The sequence below is a fragment of the Panthera tigris genome, chromosome D3 (assembly GCF_018350195.1).
Source record: "Panthera tigris isolate Pti1 chromosome D3, P.tigris_Pti1_mat1.1, whole genome shotgun sequence".
Classification (NCBI taxonomy): Eukaryota; Metazoa; Chordata; class Mammalia; order Carnivora; family Felidae; genus Panthera; species Panthera tigris.
The window spans coordinates 20,889,772-20,906,962 of record NC_056671.1 but is presented as its reverse complement, the minus strand read 5'-3'; the positions used below and the strand labels follow the sequence as shown (position 1 = coordinate 20,906,962).

The window sequence follows — 17,191 nt, the reverse complement described above, 5'->3', positions numbered from 1 at the left end:
TGTCCAAGTGGTGACAGGCACATGAATCTGCGACGAGGTCCCCGACAGAGCACCCGCAGCTGTCACTCCTTCCCTCCTGGAGCTTCCTGCAGGTTTGCCCTTTGTGCTCTGAGGTCAGGGCCACACTCGGGCTCCTACAGACTTGGGTCTGTGTGCTGGGGGGACAGATCCTAGGAGGGAATCACTAACCACAGTGTGTGGAGAACTGTTGTTTCGCGGAGGTGGAAGTAGTGACAGACGACGAAGATGGTCAGTGTGTAACCCCCCTAGGAAGGCACACGAGGGCGTCTACCCACAACCTGGAGAAAAGGGCTCCCTGTCTCCTCAGTGCTGAGGGAACTTCTGGGAAAGGATAACTTTGAAACCAGAAAGGAAACAAGCAGAGGAAAGAAATCAGCCTCCTGCACAGAACTGGCCAGGTGCCAATGTGGACCCATCACTGTTCTGGCCCTGATCCTCATCTGTGTGGTTGTACAAGAGTCACCACCTTAGTCCTGCCCCATCAACAGCCAAGGGAGCCATGGACACGCTCACTATGTGGAGCCTGAGTAGAGCACAGTGTGTCCTGAGGTGATGGGAAGTCACACAGGGGGACACCTGGCCTGGCCTGAAGGAATGGGACAGTGGACACAGCAGTGAGGAGGCAGGAACTCTCTCTGATGGGCTCTAGTCACCATGTCACATAATGTTGTGTCCAGGCCTGGACACCAGGGGGCACATATCACTTGTTTCTGAGGAGTCACAGATGACCAGAGCTGGGACCTGCCACCTGCTATTGCTTGTGCCCTCTGCTCAGGGCTCACAACTGTGACCTCACCACCCTCTTACCCAACAGAGCCCCTCCCCTTCCCTCCACCCTGACATCCTCAGGCAGAGGGACCTGACCCCGTGCCATTGAAATGTCGAAGAGCTGAGGGTCTCATTTGCATGGATGGGCCCTCCCTCTCTCAGAGGATGAAAAGGAGAAGGAACAGATTACGGGATGTCTGCTCAGCTGTTCAGCCACAGAAGGCAGGATCAGTGATGATCTCGACCATGGCCTGGTCCCCTCTCCTCCTCAACCTCCTCATTCACTGCACAGGTGACTAGATGTGGGGACAAGGGAAGCGGTCCTGGGATAACATGTGTGACCTGATTCTTCATCACCTTCTCTTTGTCTCTTCCCTTCCAGGGTCCTGGGCCCAGTCTGTGCTGACTCAGCCGCCCTCAGTGTCTGGGGCCCTGGGCCAGACGGTCACCATCTCCTGCGCTGGAAGTGCCAACAACATCGGTATTGCTGGTGTGAACTGGTACCAGCAGCTTCCAGGAAAGGCCCCTAAACTCCTCATCTATGATAGTAGCGATCGACCCTCAGGGGTCCCTGACAGATTTTCTGGCTCCTCGTCTGGCAACACAGGCTCCTTGACCATCACTGGGCTCCAGGCTGAGGACGAGGCTGATTATTACTGCCAGTCTGTTGACATTACTCAAGGTGCTGACACAGTGTTCCAGGCCTGTGGGGAAGTGAGACAAAAACCTGCTGTCCTCTCAGCAATGGGACTTCCCATCTATCCCTGACTTTTTGGCCATCTGAGCTGCTGCTTTTTTGATATAAACTGGGGTCTGAGACCCACCTCAAGGAATTTTGTCTACAGTCTTTCCACATTCTCTGAAATTTCTCCTTGAAGCCTCTCATTAGGAGCAAGATATTGTGTGATTTTCTCAAACTGGGCACAAATTCCTGCATTCCAGGGGCAGGCTGTCCTGAGGACAGGGTCCATGACAGGTCATGGCAGACACAGGGACACAATATTCAGCTCTGTCTGAGTCAGGACACATCAGGCGTGTCCAATATGTGTCCTGATAATAACAGTTCCCATAAATTGTCCCTAAATCCTCATCTATTATGATGGTTAGATCCTCTGGGGACCCTGATTCATTTTTTGACTCCGTGTCTGGAAACTCTCACTCTGAGATCATCACAGGGCTGAGGTCTGAGGATAAGGCTGCTCCTCCCTGCCCCCTCACCCCCGCTGTGACAGCATCTTGGGCTCACACAGAGTCCCAGGCCCATGAGAACTGAAAGCAGAACCCCTTTCTCATCTTCAGGGAGGGCGAGGCCCCAGCAGCTTACCAGGCTCAGCCTGTGGCTTCTGCTTCTGATGCTCCTGCTACTGCCACCATGGGCCCTGGTGCACGCAGCAGCACCACCTGGGAGTGAGGGCTCCTCCTTCCCTTCTGTCCCCGACGTCACTCACAGCAGCCCCTTCCTAGACAAAGGGTCTCAAAGGACACAAGGAAGCTCATCTTGCCCATCAGGTTGAGACACGAGGTTTCTTTGCACCGAAGTTCACGGACTGGGGGTTGTAGGTCCAGTGTTCTCAACTCCCACCTGACCTCTGACGAATCCAGGGTCTCCATCCTTGGTCATTTACCCATTTCTAGAAGTTTCCAGACCTATTTAATCCTCTTATTAGTCTTCAATAAGAATGCCTGTACTTTTTTTGCTCTTTGGGATGATTTCTTCTCTCACTGAAGCATAAGCCCTGGATTACCTATAGCTGAAACATATATTTCAGTCATTTGAAATGAGTCCCTGTCCATTCCCATCAATGCTGAGACCCAACCAGTGACTTTTCTTCTTCACTTTCATTGTATAATACTTGCAGAAAGATGTTGCATAATAATGGTGTTTAGCTCAGATTAGTCTTTTCATCTTATAGAAATGTCCTCCCGTCCCCACCCCATTAGCTAATTTTCTGGTTGTGGGACTGAGTCTGATGTGTGGGTAGAGAGTGTGTTATCACATTATAAAATCTCTGTCTGCTTCCATTTTATGTGGTTTTTATTAGAGCTTTGCTTTCAGGTGGAGTGGACCAAGATGGTGGAGCAGCATGGAAGTTCTAGGCTTCTTTCATCCCTAAAATGCAGCTAGATCAGCACCAAACCATTATTTCTAGCACACCTAGAAAATTGCTCTGAGGATTAACACAACAATCTGCATAACTTGAGCCACAGAACTTGGAAGGTACTTGGCACGGAGAGGTGAACTGGGGGAGAGAGAAGCCACAGAGGGTAGGGAATGGTATTTGGGGACAGAGGACAGAGAAAGGAAGGAACATACAGGAAAAGCACTCCCCGCAAAAGTAGTTGGAGAGAAAGAGTGGAAGCACCCATAAGTGCCTGAATAAGAAAGGGAGAAAGCAGAAAGCACAAAGGAAAGGGTTTTAGTATCATTATGACTCTATTACCAGGGCAGGACAGCACTGGAAACACTGCAGCGCAATACCTGGCGGCGTGCTGGTGGGAAGACCAAATTCCCAAGGACAGGCAGTGAGGTCTGAGGGATCGACAGGCCACATGGGAGAAGCAGTTTCCCTGGTACCCTGCTAGGAGGGCATTTGGTAGAGGTTGTACGGACTCCCCACAGGCAAAGCTCCCAGCGGACCTCGGAGAACACAATTGCTGGTATTGGAACAGAAACGCCAGGGTGAGGCGAAACCTGACGTGGGTAGTGTGTTGTTATTGCGTTGAAATGTTACCACTACACGATCGCACAAACTTATTCTGTGGCAGGCTGGCATCCAGCCACACCTCTGAGTCTCTACAGCTGCATGATAGCAGGAACTTTCCTGGGGGCAAGCCGGCATCTGGCCATGGCCTAGGGAGACCATCCGTGAAAGAGTTGGAGCGGGTCCAGGTGGCAGGGCCCTCAGAAGTGAAGGGTTTAGAAATACAGCCCCATATGACATAAAATTTGGGAGGGAGGTGCTGCCTGGCAGGCTGATGTCTTGGACAGGGACACTATAGAAGTGGGGAATGGAAGGACCCCAGAGACCTAGGAGGGGTGCTTGATTGCCAGTCAGATAAAGCACAAAGTTCTGATCTAGAGACTGGAAAGTTAGGTGACGCCATTTTAACCTCTCCCATGCATCAACACACATCCCGCACACCGTGCCACACCAATCCACTTCAGTAAGTTAAGTAGCACCACCTAGTGGAGAATGGAGCCATGACACCAAGCCCCGACCAACTGCACCAACCAAGCCCTAGAAGAACACCACAAGTCTCTCCCACTCCTTAGGGTATGGACTATAAAGTGCTTCATAGTTTGACTTGTAGGGGAAACTGGATGTAATTTCATTCAGATTTCATTCTGTTTGCTGGTCCATCTATTCATTTCTTTGTTTTGTGTTTTCTTTTTTTTTTTTCTCTTCTTTCTTATTCTTAGATACAGAAAGAGAAAAAATTATTTTTTACTTTCCACTTTCATATAATTTTTTAAATTTTTTGTCTATAATTTTTGGAAATTTATTTTTTATTCTATTTTACCTTCTTCAACTCATTTTATTCTGTTTTATTGTATACATTTTCTTAATTTTTAAACATTATTTTTTTTCTTTTCTTTCCATTCCCTTTTTTCTCTGTTCAATCAAGCTTCTTTCAACAACAAGAACAAAGCATACCTAGGATCTAGCTTCTTTTATTTGATTTTTTTGTTTCTTTTTAATCTTTTTAATTTTTATTTTTTATTTTATTAATTCTTTTTCTTCCTCCAAAATGACAAAACAAAGGAATTCATGCTAAAAGAAAGAATAGGAAGAAATGACAGCCAGAGACCTGATCAACACAGATATCAGTAAGATGTCTTAACTAGAATTTAGAATCATGATAATAAGAATATTAACTGGAGTTGAAAAAAAAGAATAGAATCCCTTTCTGTGGAGATAAAAGAAATAAAATCTAGTCAGGATGAAATTAAAAACGCTATAACTAAGCTGCAATCTCGAACTGATGTCATGGCTGCAAGGATGGATGAAGCAGAAAAGCAAATTAGTGATATAGAAGATACAATTATGGAGAATAAGGAAGCAGAAAAAAGGAGAGAAACTAAGGCAAAAGAGCACAACATAAGAATTAGAGAACTCAGTGACTCACTAAAAAGGAATAACATCCAAATCATAGGAGTCCCAGAAGATAAAAAGAGAGAAAAACAAGTAGAAAGTTCATGCAAGCAAATCATAATGGAAAATGTTCCTAACCTGGGGAAAGACACAAACATCAAAATCTAAGAAGCACAGAGAACTCCCATTAGATTCAACAAAAACCAACTATCAATAGGCATAACATAGTCAAATTCACCAAATAGACAAGGAAAGAATTATGAAAACAGCAAGGGAAAAAAAGTCCTTAACCTATAAGGTAAGACATATCAGGTTCACAGCAGACCTATCCACAGAAACTTAGCAGGCCAGAAAAGAGTCGCAGGACATATTCAATGTGCTGAATTGGAAAAATATGCAAGAAATAAAGAAGTTCCCAGACAAACAAAAACTAAAGGAGTTTGTGACCACTAAACCAGCCTGCAAGAAACTTTAAGAGGGAGTCTCTGAGAGAAGAAAAGACAAAACAAAACAAAAAAGGCCAAAAGCAACAAAGAGTAGAAAGGACCAGAGAACACCACCAGAAACTCCAATTCTACGGGCAACCCAATGGCACTAAATTCATATCTTTCAGTACTCACTCTAAATGTCAAAGTTCTAAACATTCCGATCAAAAGACATAGGATAACAGAATGGATAAGAAGAGAAGACCCATCTATATGCTGTTTACAAGAGACCCATTTTAGAACTAAAGACACCTTCAGGTTGAAAGTAAGGGGATGGAGAACCATCTATCATGCTAATAGTCACCAAAAGAAAGCCAGAGTAACCATACTTATATCAGACAATCTAGATTGTAAAATAAGGACTGTAAAAAGAGATGAAGAAGGGCATTATATTAAAAATAAGGGGTCTATCCACAAGATCTAAGAATTGTAAACCTTTATATCCCCAATGTGTAGATACCCAAATATATAAATCAATTAATCACAAACATACAGAACCTCATTGATAATAATACCATAAGAGTAGGGGACTTCAATACCCCACTAAACAGCAATGAACAGATCATCTAAACAGAAAATCAACAAGAAAACAATGATTTTGAGTTATACACTGGACCAAATGGACTTAACAGATATATTCAGAACATTTCATCCTAAAGCAGCAGAATACACATTCTTCTCGAGTGCACATGGAATATTCTCCAGAATAGATCACATACTGGGTCACAAATCAGCCACCAGCAAGTTCAAAAAGACAGAGATCATACCATGCTTATTTTCAGACCACAATGCTATGAAACTCGAAATCAAACACACGAAAAAATTTGGAAAGACAATGAATACTTGCAAATTATAGAACACCCTACTAAAGAATGAATGGGTTAACCAAGAAGTTAAATAGGAAATTAAAAAGTACATGGAAGCCAATGAAAATGATAATCTGACAGCCCAAAACCTCTAGGATGCAGCAAAGGCAGTCATAAGAGGGAAGTATATAGCAATCCATGCCTTCCTAAAGAAGGAAGAAAGGTCTCAGATACACAACCTAACCTTACACCTTAAGGAGCTGGAAAAAGAACAGTAAATAAAACCCCAAACCAGCAGAAGACATGAAATAATAAAGATTAGAGCAGAAATCAATGTTATGGAAATCAAAAAAATAGTAGAACAGATCAATAAAAACAGGAGCTGGTTCTTTAAAATTATTAACAGAATTGATAAACCCCTAACCAGTTTGATCAAAAAGAAAAAGGAAAGGACCCAAATAAATAAAATCAGAAATGAAAGAGAAGTCACAACCAACACTGTAGAAATAAAAAAAAAAAAAGAAGAAGAAGAAGAAGAATATTATGAGCAATTGTATGTCAACAACTGGGCAATCTGGAAGAAATGGACAAATTCCTAGAAACATATAAACTACCAAAACTGAAACAGGAAGAAATAGATTATTTGAACAGACCCATAACCGGTAAAGAAATTGAATTAGTAATAAAGAACCTCCCAAAAAACAAGACTCCAGGGCTGGATGGCTTTCCAGGAAAATTCTACCAAACAGTTAAAGAAGAGGTAACTCCTATTCTTTTGAAGCTGTACTAAAAAATAGAAATGGAAGAAAAACTTCAAAATTCATTCCATGAGGCCAGAATTACCTTGATTCCAAAACCAGACAAAGACTCCACTAAAAAGGAGAACTATAGTCCAATTTCCCTGATGAAAATGGATGCAAAAATTCTCAACAAGATACTAACCAACCAATCCAACAATGCATTAAAAGAATTATTCATCACAATCAAGTGGTATTTATACCTAACATGCAGGACTGATTCAATATCTGCAAATCAATCAATGTTATACATCACATTAATAAAAGAAAGGACAAGAACCACATGATCCTCTCAATAGATGCAGAGAAAGCATTTGACAAAATGCAGCATCCTTTCTTGATAAAAACCCTCAAGAAAGTAGGGATAGAAGGATAATACCTCAATATCATAAAAGCCAAATATGAAAGACCCACTGCTAATATCATCCTCAATGGGGAAAAAGTGAGAGCTTCCCCCCTAAGGTCAGGAACACAACAGAGGTGTCCACTCTCACCACTGTTGTTTAACATAGTATTGGAAGTCCTAGCCTCAGCAATCAGACAACACAAAGACACAAAAGGCATCCAAATATGCAGGGAGGAAGTCAACCTTTCACTCTTCACAGATGACATGACACTCTATATGGAAAATCCAAAATATTCCCCCAAAAAACTGCTAGAACGGATCCATGAATTCAGCAAAGTTGCTGGATATAAAATCAATGCGCAAAAATCGGTTGCATTTCTATACACCAATAATGAACAACAGAAAGAGAAGTCAAAGTATAAAACCCATTTACACCTGCACCAAAACCCATAAAATACCTAGGAATAAACCTAACCAAAGAGGTGAAAATCTACACACTGAAAACTATAGAAAGCTTATGAAAGAAATTGAAGAAGACGCAAAAAAATTGAAAAATATCCCATGCTCATGTATTGGAAGAACAAATATTGCTAAAATGTTAATACTACCCAAAGCAATCTACATATTCAATGAAATCTCTATCAAAATAACACCAGCATTCTTCACAGAGCTAGAACGAACAAATCCTAAAAATTGTGAGGAACTAGAAAAGACCCTGAAGAGCCAAAACAATCCTGAAAAAGAAAATCAAAGCTGGAGGCATCATAATTTCAGACCTCAAGATGTGTTACAGAGCTGTAATCATCAAGACAGTATGGTACTGGCACAAAAACAGACATTCAGATCAATGGAACAGAATAGACAACCCACAAAAGGACCCACAAACGTATGGCCAATTAATCTTTGACAAAGTAGGAAAAAATATCCAATGGAATAGACAGTCTCTTCAGCAAATCGTGTTGGGAAAACTGGACAATGGCATGCAGAAGAATGAACCTGGACGACTTTCTCACATCATACACAAAAATAAACTCAAAATGGATGAAAGACCTAAACATAAGACAGGAAGCCTTCAAAATCCTAGAGGAAGTAGCAGACAAAAACCTCTTTGACCTCCACTGCAGCAACATCTTACTCAATATGTCTCCAGAGGCAAGGGAAACAAAAGCAAAAATGAACTATTGGGACTTCATCAAGATGAAAAGCTTCTGCACAGCGAAGGAATCAATCAACAAAACTAAAAGGCAACCTACGAATGGGAAAAGATATTTGCAAATGACATAAAAGATAAAGTGTTAGTATCAAAAATCTATAAAGAACTTGTCAAACTCAACACCCAAAAAGCAAATAATCCAGTGAAGAAATGACATGAATAGACATTTTTCCAAAGAAGACATCCAGATGGCCAACCGACACATGAAAAAAATGTTCAACATGACTCATCATCAGGGAAATACAAGTCAAAATCACAATGAGCTACCACCTCACACCTGTCATAATGGCTAAAATAAAAACTCAGGCAAAGACAGATGTTGGTGAGGATGGGGAGAAAGAGGAACACTTTAGCATTGCTGGTGGGAATGCAAACAGGTGTAGCCACTCTGGAAAACAGTATGGAGGTTCCTCAAAAAATTAGAAATAGAACTACGCTACGACCTAGCAATTGCAATACTATGTATTTATCCAAAGGGTACAGGGGTGCTGTTTTGAAGGGGTACATGCACCCCAATGTTTATAGAAGCACTATTGACAATAGCCAAAGTAAGGAAAGAGCCCAAATGTCTATCAACAGATGAATGGATTAAGATGTGGTACATATATACAATGAAGTATTACTCAGCAATCAAAAAGAATGAAATCTTGCCATTTGCAATAATGTGGATGGAACTAGAGGGTATTATGCTGAGCAAAATTAGTTAGTCAGAGAAAGACAAATATCATATGACCTCACTCATGTGTGGAATTTAAGATACAAAATAGATGAACAGAAGGGAAAGGAAGTAAAAATAATATAAAAACAGGGAGGGGGACAAAACATAAGGGACTCTTATAATACAGAGAATAAACTGAAGGTTGCTGGAGTGGTTGTTATTGGGAGGATGGGCTAAATGGGCAAGGGGGCATTAAGGAGGACACTTGGGTTGAGCTATGGGTGTTATGTGTAGGAGATGAATCACTGGATTCTACTCCTGAAATCATTATTGCATTATATGCCAACTAACTTGGATGCAAATTTTAAAAAATAAATAAAATAATTTTTAAAAACTTTGTTTTCAATTATGCAAATGACTTTTCACAGTCCAGAGAGATCACGTGATTTTCATCTGTTGATTTACTAATTTGTTGTCTTACCTTAGAGGAATCACCCATATGTAATCCCACTCCATATTTGCAAAACTCACATGTGGTCATAGTATGACTATTTTAGTCTGACAAGGGTATCCCACTATTGATATTTTATTTAGAATGTTTATGTCAATATTTCATAATATTCCACAATTTTCCTTTTTCTGTATTTTATGTGCCAAGTGTTTGTATCACTGTATATTTCTTTCCATAAGAATTTAAGTTTTCCATTGTTTTTGATGATTTAAATATATATATGCTTCATATATATATATATATATGCTTCATATATGTTATGCTTATATGCATATGTATATATATATATATGCTTCATATATATATATATATATGAAGCAAGCAAATGAAATTATGATCTCTGAAGATTGCTAGTGGTTTTTGGTGAAGTTAATCACATCTTATGCCTTTTTGTGGAAAAGTTCCTAGTAAATTATCTATTCTTTTTCTAAGGAAATTGGTCTGCTTTTATTTTTGGAAATTTGTTTATTTTTTTAATTTATTAAATTTCAACGTTTTTTATTTATTTTTACAGAGAGACTAGAAATTTTTTTTATTGATTGAAGTATTGAAATTTGTTTATTTTTTAAATGAAACCATTTCTATTTCCTAGTAAAGTATGCTTTTATTTATTATTAAGAGAGGTTAAGAGTATTATTTTTTTTCGTTTTTGATTTTTGTCCACGTGTCATTTCTCCTTTGCATTTTTGTGTATTATCCACTTTCATGTAAAGGTTAGTAAGTGGATTGTTCTATTTTCTTATCAAAATCCTGATTGTCGGAGCACCTGGGTGGCTCAATCGGTTAAGTGTCTGACTTCGGCTCAGGTCATCATCTCAGAGCTTGTGAGTTCGAGCCCCTCATCAGCCTCTGTCCTGACCACTCAGAGCCTGGAGCCTGCTTCAGATTCTAAGTCTCTGTCTCTCTCTGCCCCTCCCCTTCTCTTCTCTCTCTCTCTCTCAAAAATAAATAAGCATTTAAAAATGCATCTTCAAAAGACTAAATAAAAACCTGATTTGGGGGAGGAGGAGTTAGGTTGGCAGAGCAGCATGGAGACCCTGAGCTTGCCATATCCCTGAAATGCAGCTACATCAGCACCAAGCTATTTTGAACACTTAGGAAATTGATCTGAGGGTTAAGGCAACAATCTGTGCAACTTGAGCCACAGAACTGTACAGGTATGCGATGCAGAGCAGTCATCTGGGGGAGAGAAAATCTGCAGAGGGTACGGAGCCATTTTCGCTGAGGGAAGACAGAAAGAGAAAGAGAAGGAGGTGGGGGGAGTGCAGTGCATCAGGATCGTGCAAGAAAAGCAGTCCCCCCGCAAAAGTAGCTGGAGACAAAGAAAAAGGGAAAAAACACTTGCAGGGGCTGAACAAAACAGTCTGTTCCCCAAAACCATTGATGGGGAGAAAGGAGAGGTTTTCAGTGCCACCAGGATTCTATCAATAGTGGAGCACAGAGTCTGAAGTTTTCAGAGCTCAGTGCATGGCGGTGTCCTCAGGACTGGAACTGTGACCTCCTCCCTTTGCCTCCTCTTGCACCTGGACCCCAAACAGGTCAAAGCTGAGGTGTCTCAGGGAATGAGAGAGCCTTGTAAACCTGCAGGTCCTTGCAGGCACAGAGACAACTACCTCTGCCCCAAGCTGCATGCCTGGGAGGGAAGACTCCGTGGGAGACTCACACATCTTAGCCCTCAGCACCTCTGGGGGACACAGTGAAGTCCTCAGACCCTGGAGTAGCCATGGGACCATCGCCATCATGCTCAACCATCAGTTCCTCCTGCCGTCGTGACCTAGACCCTGTCCTTGTCCCCATTATACTTCCAGTCTGACACATGTGGACATTCCATATATATTTGCTTAAAGAATGAATGAGTGAGTGATTGAATGGATGAATGAATGATGAAGACAAAGCTCTCACGTAGGCAGTTGCTGTAACAACTGCATTCTTCCTATAGGGGAGGAAAGGCATTCCTGCAGCCTTGATTGTCTGTGACATTTCTACACCTCTCCACACTTCACATCATGGTTTCAATGTGACACAGGGACAGCAGACCCATCACCTGCCCTCCACCTGCTCTCCCACCTGACCTCACCTGTGACATTCGGGGCACCCCTATCTCTGTAGTATCACGATCCATCCACCTGACACTCTGGACCATCCCTCCCTCTCCCATAGTCCAGGGCCCAGTCAGTCATCTCCCTATGCCCTATCCGGGGACTTGTGCCATTTCTCCCTTCCCTGTTTCCTCTGCTGCCATCTTCCTCCAGCTGCCCCTCTGCCCAGTGTCCCCTTCCAGATATCCCTGTCTCCAGTTCTGTCCTGGAACTTCCCTCAGAGCTATATCTCTAATAAGCAGCACTGATGACAGGCATAGCTGGTATTAAAAGTCTCCCAGCACAGGGAGTGGAGGTCACAGGATGGCGCCGTAGTGGTCCCTGCCCTGCCCAGGTCCTATTCTATCCCCACACCTGCAGCAGCCGCATCAGGGTTTGCTGAGTCCTGTCTGTCCTGCTCCAGAAAGGCCTCACATTCCCACAATGTGTGTCCTCCTCAGTGAAGGTGTGTGTCCCCTAAGTGAGCTCCTGTCCACACTCTGCCCCCAGAGTCAGCCCACCTCCTCTGAGCCCCTCCCGGGGACAGATCCCTTCTGTTCTCTGTTCCCTGTGTCTTGTCCTCAGCTCCACAGCAGTTCACAGGCTTTCCCGGGTCAGGACTGCCTGTGTCCTTCCCCTTGACTCCCATCCACAGAGGATGCATTATCAGGGACAGCACACCAGCGTGGCATCTCTGTCCTTTCCTGGAAGGCCACTCTCATTTGATGGGAACACAAGCATCAGGGAAGCAGGAGAAAAAGAGATTTGAGCACAAAGGGAACGAAGGAGGGGTTCTCGTGGAGACCAGCGGGGGCGATGTGAGACCATGTCTGGGGGTTTCTGTAGGACAGGGGTCCCAGCTGACAGGAGGCCTCAGGGCCTGGCCCTGGCTGCCTAAGGGGACTGGGTAAGCATGCCTTCTCTGAGCCTGGCTGAGTCCCCTGTACATGGACCTGTGTGTGGTCTCAACAATTGCTTCCTCCAGGCCCAGTCATGGGGAAAACTAGAACATCAGATAGGCTCCCTGTCCAAAGGCTCCAGACCCTGCGTGTGCATACAAGGAGAGGCAGGGATGGGTCACATGTGCATGAGAAGCCCCACCTGTGTGAGTTCCATGGGGAGGGGATAAAAGAAGCCAGAGGCAGCCCAGCCCCAGCTCTGTGGCCTAAGAAGAGGCTGTGTCACCATGGTCTGGACCCCTGTCCTCCTCGTGCTCCACTGTCACTGCATAAGTAGAGACAGCCCTCAGGGCCTCAGGGAAGCCCCCTAGCCTGAGACAAATGCCTTTGGCTCGAGTTCCAAACAGCTGCAAATTGTCCCTTCTCTGCATTCTGATATGCCGGTGTTTGCAGATTCTCTGTCCCAGCCACCCTCCCTCTCGGAATCCCTGGAATCATCACCAGACTCACCTGCACACTGAACCAATGACATCAGTGTTGGCGGCTGTGGCACATACTGTTAACAGGAATATTACCATTAGCTGGATATTACCTTAACACCGAAATTTTCCATATTTTTAATATAAACAAACACTAACAAAAAGAATACTTCTTGGAAAATTGGATGCAGATAAAAAATAAATTTTTTTATTTCATTTTTTATCTTATATCTAACATTGACATAAAGGGTAAAAATTATCAAAGAATATTGCTATGGCCAATACTACTTAATATTTCTCTTCAATTTCTTACTAATACAAAACGAATCTAACTAAAATGAGAAGTAAAGTGTAATGAGAAGGAGTCGAGTTTTTTTTTTAATTTTATTTATTTATTCTGAGGGGGGAGGGGCAGAGATTGAGGGAGAGAGAGAATCCCAAGCAGGTTCCACACTGTCAGCTCCGAACCAGATCCAGGAACTGTGAGATCATGACCTGAGCTGAAATCAAGGGTCAGATGCTTAACTGACTGAGCAAACCAGGGACCCCAGGGTTTTTATTTGAGAGAAGAAATATATTACATAGTGAGTTCAGGGTACTTTAAAAATATTTTACTGATAAAATAATTCAGTAAAACCATTAGAAATGTATAAAATAAAACTTGTATTACTTATTTTAATCATTTTAAAGAAGAATTATACTTCTTCATAAATTAAAGATAATGAAAGTGATTCTAATGGTATTACCAAAAAGGTAAACGTGCCAAGTAAACATCTTGAGACATGTGCAATCTGTTTTAAAAAATAATTGCAAACTCCCTGAAAAATATGAAAGCAAATTGGAAAAACAAATTGAACATTTTTTTTGGTCTTGAATGAGAAAACCAGCTGAGTACATCAACAGTTAGTAGGTGATGCCATATAACTTACTTTCTACTTTCTGTTTTCCAGTGTGGAGTCTGAATGGAAGATATTTTCTAACTACAAAGAAATTGAGGAAAATCTGACTATGTATTGCAGACAGGGAAAGACATAACAATGGATTACAGAAAGGAATGTGAGAAATGAAAGGTCATGGAGTGTCTGAACTAGGGACACCCTGGAGGGAGTTTCATAAATCCATAGTGGGAGCCGTCAGCATGGCGTGTGCACCTGCAGCCACAGTCAGCTGGCAGATTTAGGGGGAGAAGAAGCATCCTGGTGGATTCCATGGGCGTGGGGAGGGGGCTAGTGAGGTGAGGAGACTAATCCTTGGTGGGTGATGAGGGATGGAGTATGGGGATAATGGTGACCCATGACTTGATGTAAGTGAGGAGGGACAAGGGGTATAAGGAAGTGAAGAAATCAGCAGGGAAAGGGAAAGAGAAAATGCAGTTTCTTTCCTATTCCAAAAACCCTCCCACTCACCTTCACCCTGGACAGGAGGGGGTGCTATCTCTCCCCCCCTGCCTCCTGCCTGGTCACCTTGACACCAAGGTGTCAAGAAAAAAATTGGTTGTGATAATAGTTGAACTATTAAAAACTAGATGACAGTAGGGCTCCCTTAGCCTTTCAGGGGGTGTGATTCTCTTCCAGAGACTTCCTGCAAACGTCAAAATATATAATCATTTTTCTTATGCCCCAGAATCTCTTTCTTAAGAACTATCTGGACAGTAGATCCCCCATGGAAACATTCTCCTCTTGTCCCTTATATCACAGGCTTTAGCCCATCTCTGTCTCCTACTCAATCCCAGGAGACACCTGTGGATAGATTTTTATGGAGAACCATCTTTCACAGTGTGAGGAAGCCACAAGAAGAACTGAGGGCCAGTTGGCCTCATTTTTGGTCACACAGAAACACACACACACACACACACACACACACACACACACTCATAGACACACAAGGATCTTCCCTCTCTCTGAGTGTCTACTATTTTTGATTCTTCAGTTTCTAGGCCTCTTTGTCCCTCCAGAAGTCAGGGACAACCTATGCTCACCCAGCCATCCTCAGGATCTCAGTAACTGGGAGGCAGAATCCCCATTAGCAGAAAACCCCAGGAATAGTGAGTGTAACTGGGGTCCTGTCACCAGGTAGCCAGGATGTGCTCTAAACACCAGCTCTCCCGGGACAAGGCCGATATCAGGAAACCTATAGCAGGTCTCTGTCCCCATGGGAAGCTCAGTCCACAACCATCTCTGGACTCCAATCTGCACCTGAGGGGCTGTGTGGTACATTGATTCCGAGAGCAGCAGCCTGAATGCTGCTGTCATGAGGCCAAGGCCATAGGGAAGTGACACACAATCTCCCCCTGCTGTCAGGGCTGGGCTGATACTCCCTCAGCGACACCTCCAGACACGGTGGACTTTTACAGCAAACTCTACTGTTCCAACCCAGAGCCACAAGGCTTGTGACCTCAGGGACACAGTCCCCCTTATCTCCACCTCTCCACCACTCACATGTGGGTTCTTTGAATGACCTGGAACTTCTGGGTCCAGGTGGCCTTGGGTAACAAAAATTCATTCTTTTAGTCATGGGTGGATGAATGAGTACTTGCTCTGTCCTGAATATGCTGGACACAAGGCACAGGGATACAACTTTGCACACCCCAGAGACAATTCTGACCCCAAATAGTTTTGTCCTGGAACCTCTCTCAGTGTTTAATAATTCCATCACCGAGATGGCTCTGAGATTCAAAGGAACAGGCCCCTTATAGGGTTTCACTGGATACCATGTTGGGCTTTCCATCCTGCTAAATCAGACCCATGATAATAAAACTCATGACTAAAAAAAAAAATAAGAAGAAATGAATAAAAAATCAAACTACTTTAGTAAAATTTTATAGACTCCTATTCACCTGAAAACAGAAGGCATTCCTATTCCATTGTTTTTCCATCCTTGATTTTAACCACAATCTCCATCCATATTCTCTCTGGAGTAAGCACAGACCTGGGAAAAATACACTAATGATTTTACCTGCATCTTCTCAATGACATCAGCATCGAAATTAAATCAATCTTAATGAGATGAATTTTATGTAAAAGGACACACCCATTTATATGCAGGTTTGGCTAAGTGGTGACTAATACATAATCTCTGTCACCGGATCCTTGTCAGAGCATCTGCAATTGTTATTCATTTTCTCCTAGAACTTCCTACAGGTTTGTTCTTTGTGCTCTGAGGTCAGTGCCACACACAGCCTCACATGGCAGGGCTCCTGCAGACTGTGTGTGCGCTGGGAGAACAGATCCTAGGAGGGAATCACTGCCCACAATGTATGCAGAACTGTTGTTTTAAGCAGGTGGAAATCATAATGGATTACAAAGATGTTCAGTGAGTAACCCCTCTATGCATGGGCACTAGGACTTCTATGCACAACCTGGAGAGAATCTCTCCCCATCTCCTCAGTGCTGCAGGAACCTCAGAGGAAGGAAATCCTGGAAACCAGGGAGGAATCACATAAGAGGAAAGATGCAGTGACCTGCACAAAAGAGGCCATGTGTCCATGGGGACCTGTCAGTGCTTTGGACTTGAACCTGATCTAAGAAGAGTTTGTGTAGAGACACTTCATCAGGCCAGACCCATGAATAGCCAAGAGAGACATGGACAGACTCACCCTGAAGAATCTGAGTAGAGCATAGAGTCTGCCTTCAGATGATGGGAAGACATATAAGGGGACACTTGACTTGGTCCTAATGCAGGAACCAGTGGACAGAGCAGTGAGGAGGCAAGAGCTGTCTCTGATGAGCTCTGGTCACCATGTCACACAATGGTGTGTCTGTGTCTGGACATTAGGGGGAGCTCAAGGCCAGTTTCAGAGGAGTCAGGGGTGATCAGAGCTGGGACCTGGCACCTGGCACTGCCTGTGCTTTCTGCTCAGGGCTCACAGCTGTGACCTCACTGATGGCCCAGGGACCTGACCACGCCCAGCGAGGGATCTAGAGCTCAGGTTCTCATTTGCATGGATGGACCCTCCCTCTCTCCGAGGATCAAGAGGGGAAGGGAGACATTAGGGGAGGTCTGCTCAGCTGTGGGCCTGCAGAAGGAAGGAAGGATC

At 43.4% G+C, this 17,191-nt stretch overlaps 1 gene segment (V, D, J or C); it reads left to right on the top strand.

The window, feature by feature from the left end:
- The first annotated feature begins 757 nt into the window (after window positions 1–757).
- On the top strand, window positions 758–1,622 carry LOC122232610. The segment is given in 2 exon segments: window positions 758–1,081; window positions 1,172–1,622. Coding segments are annotated over 2 exon segments (540 nt in total).
- Window positions 1,623–17,191: the final 15,569 nt, after the last annotated feature.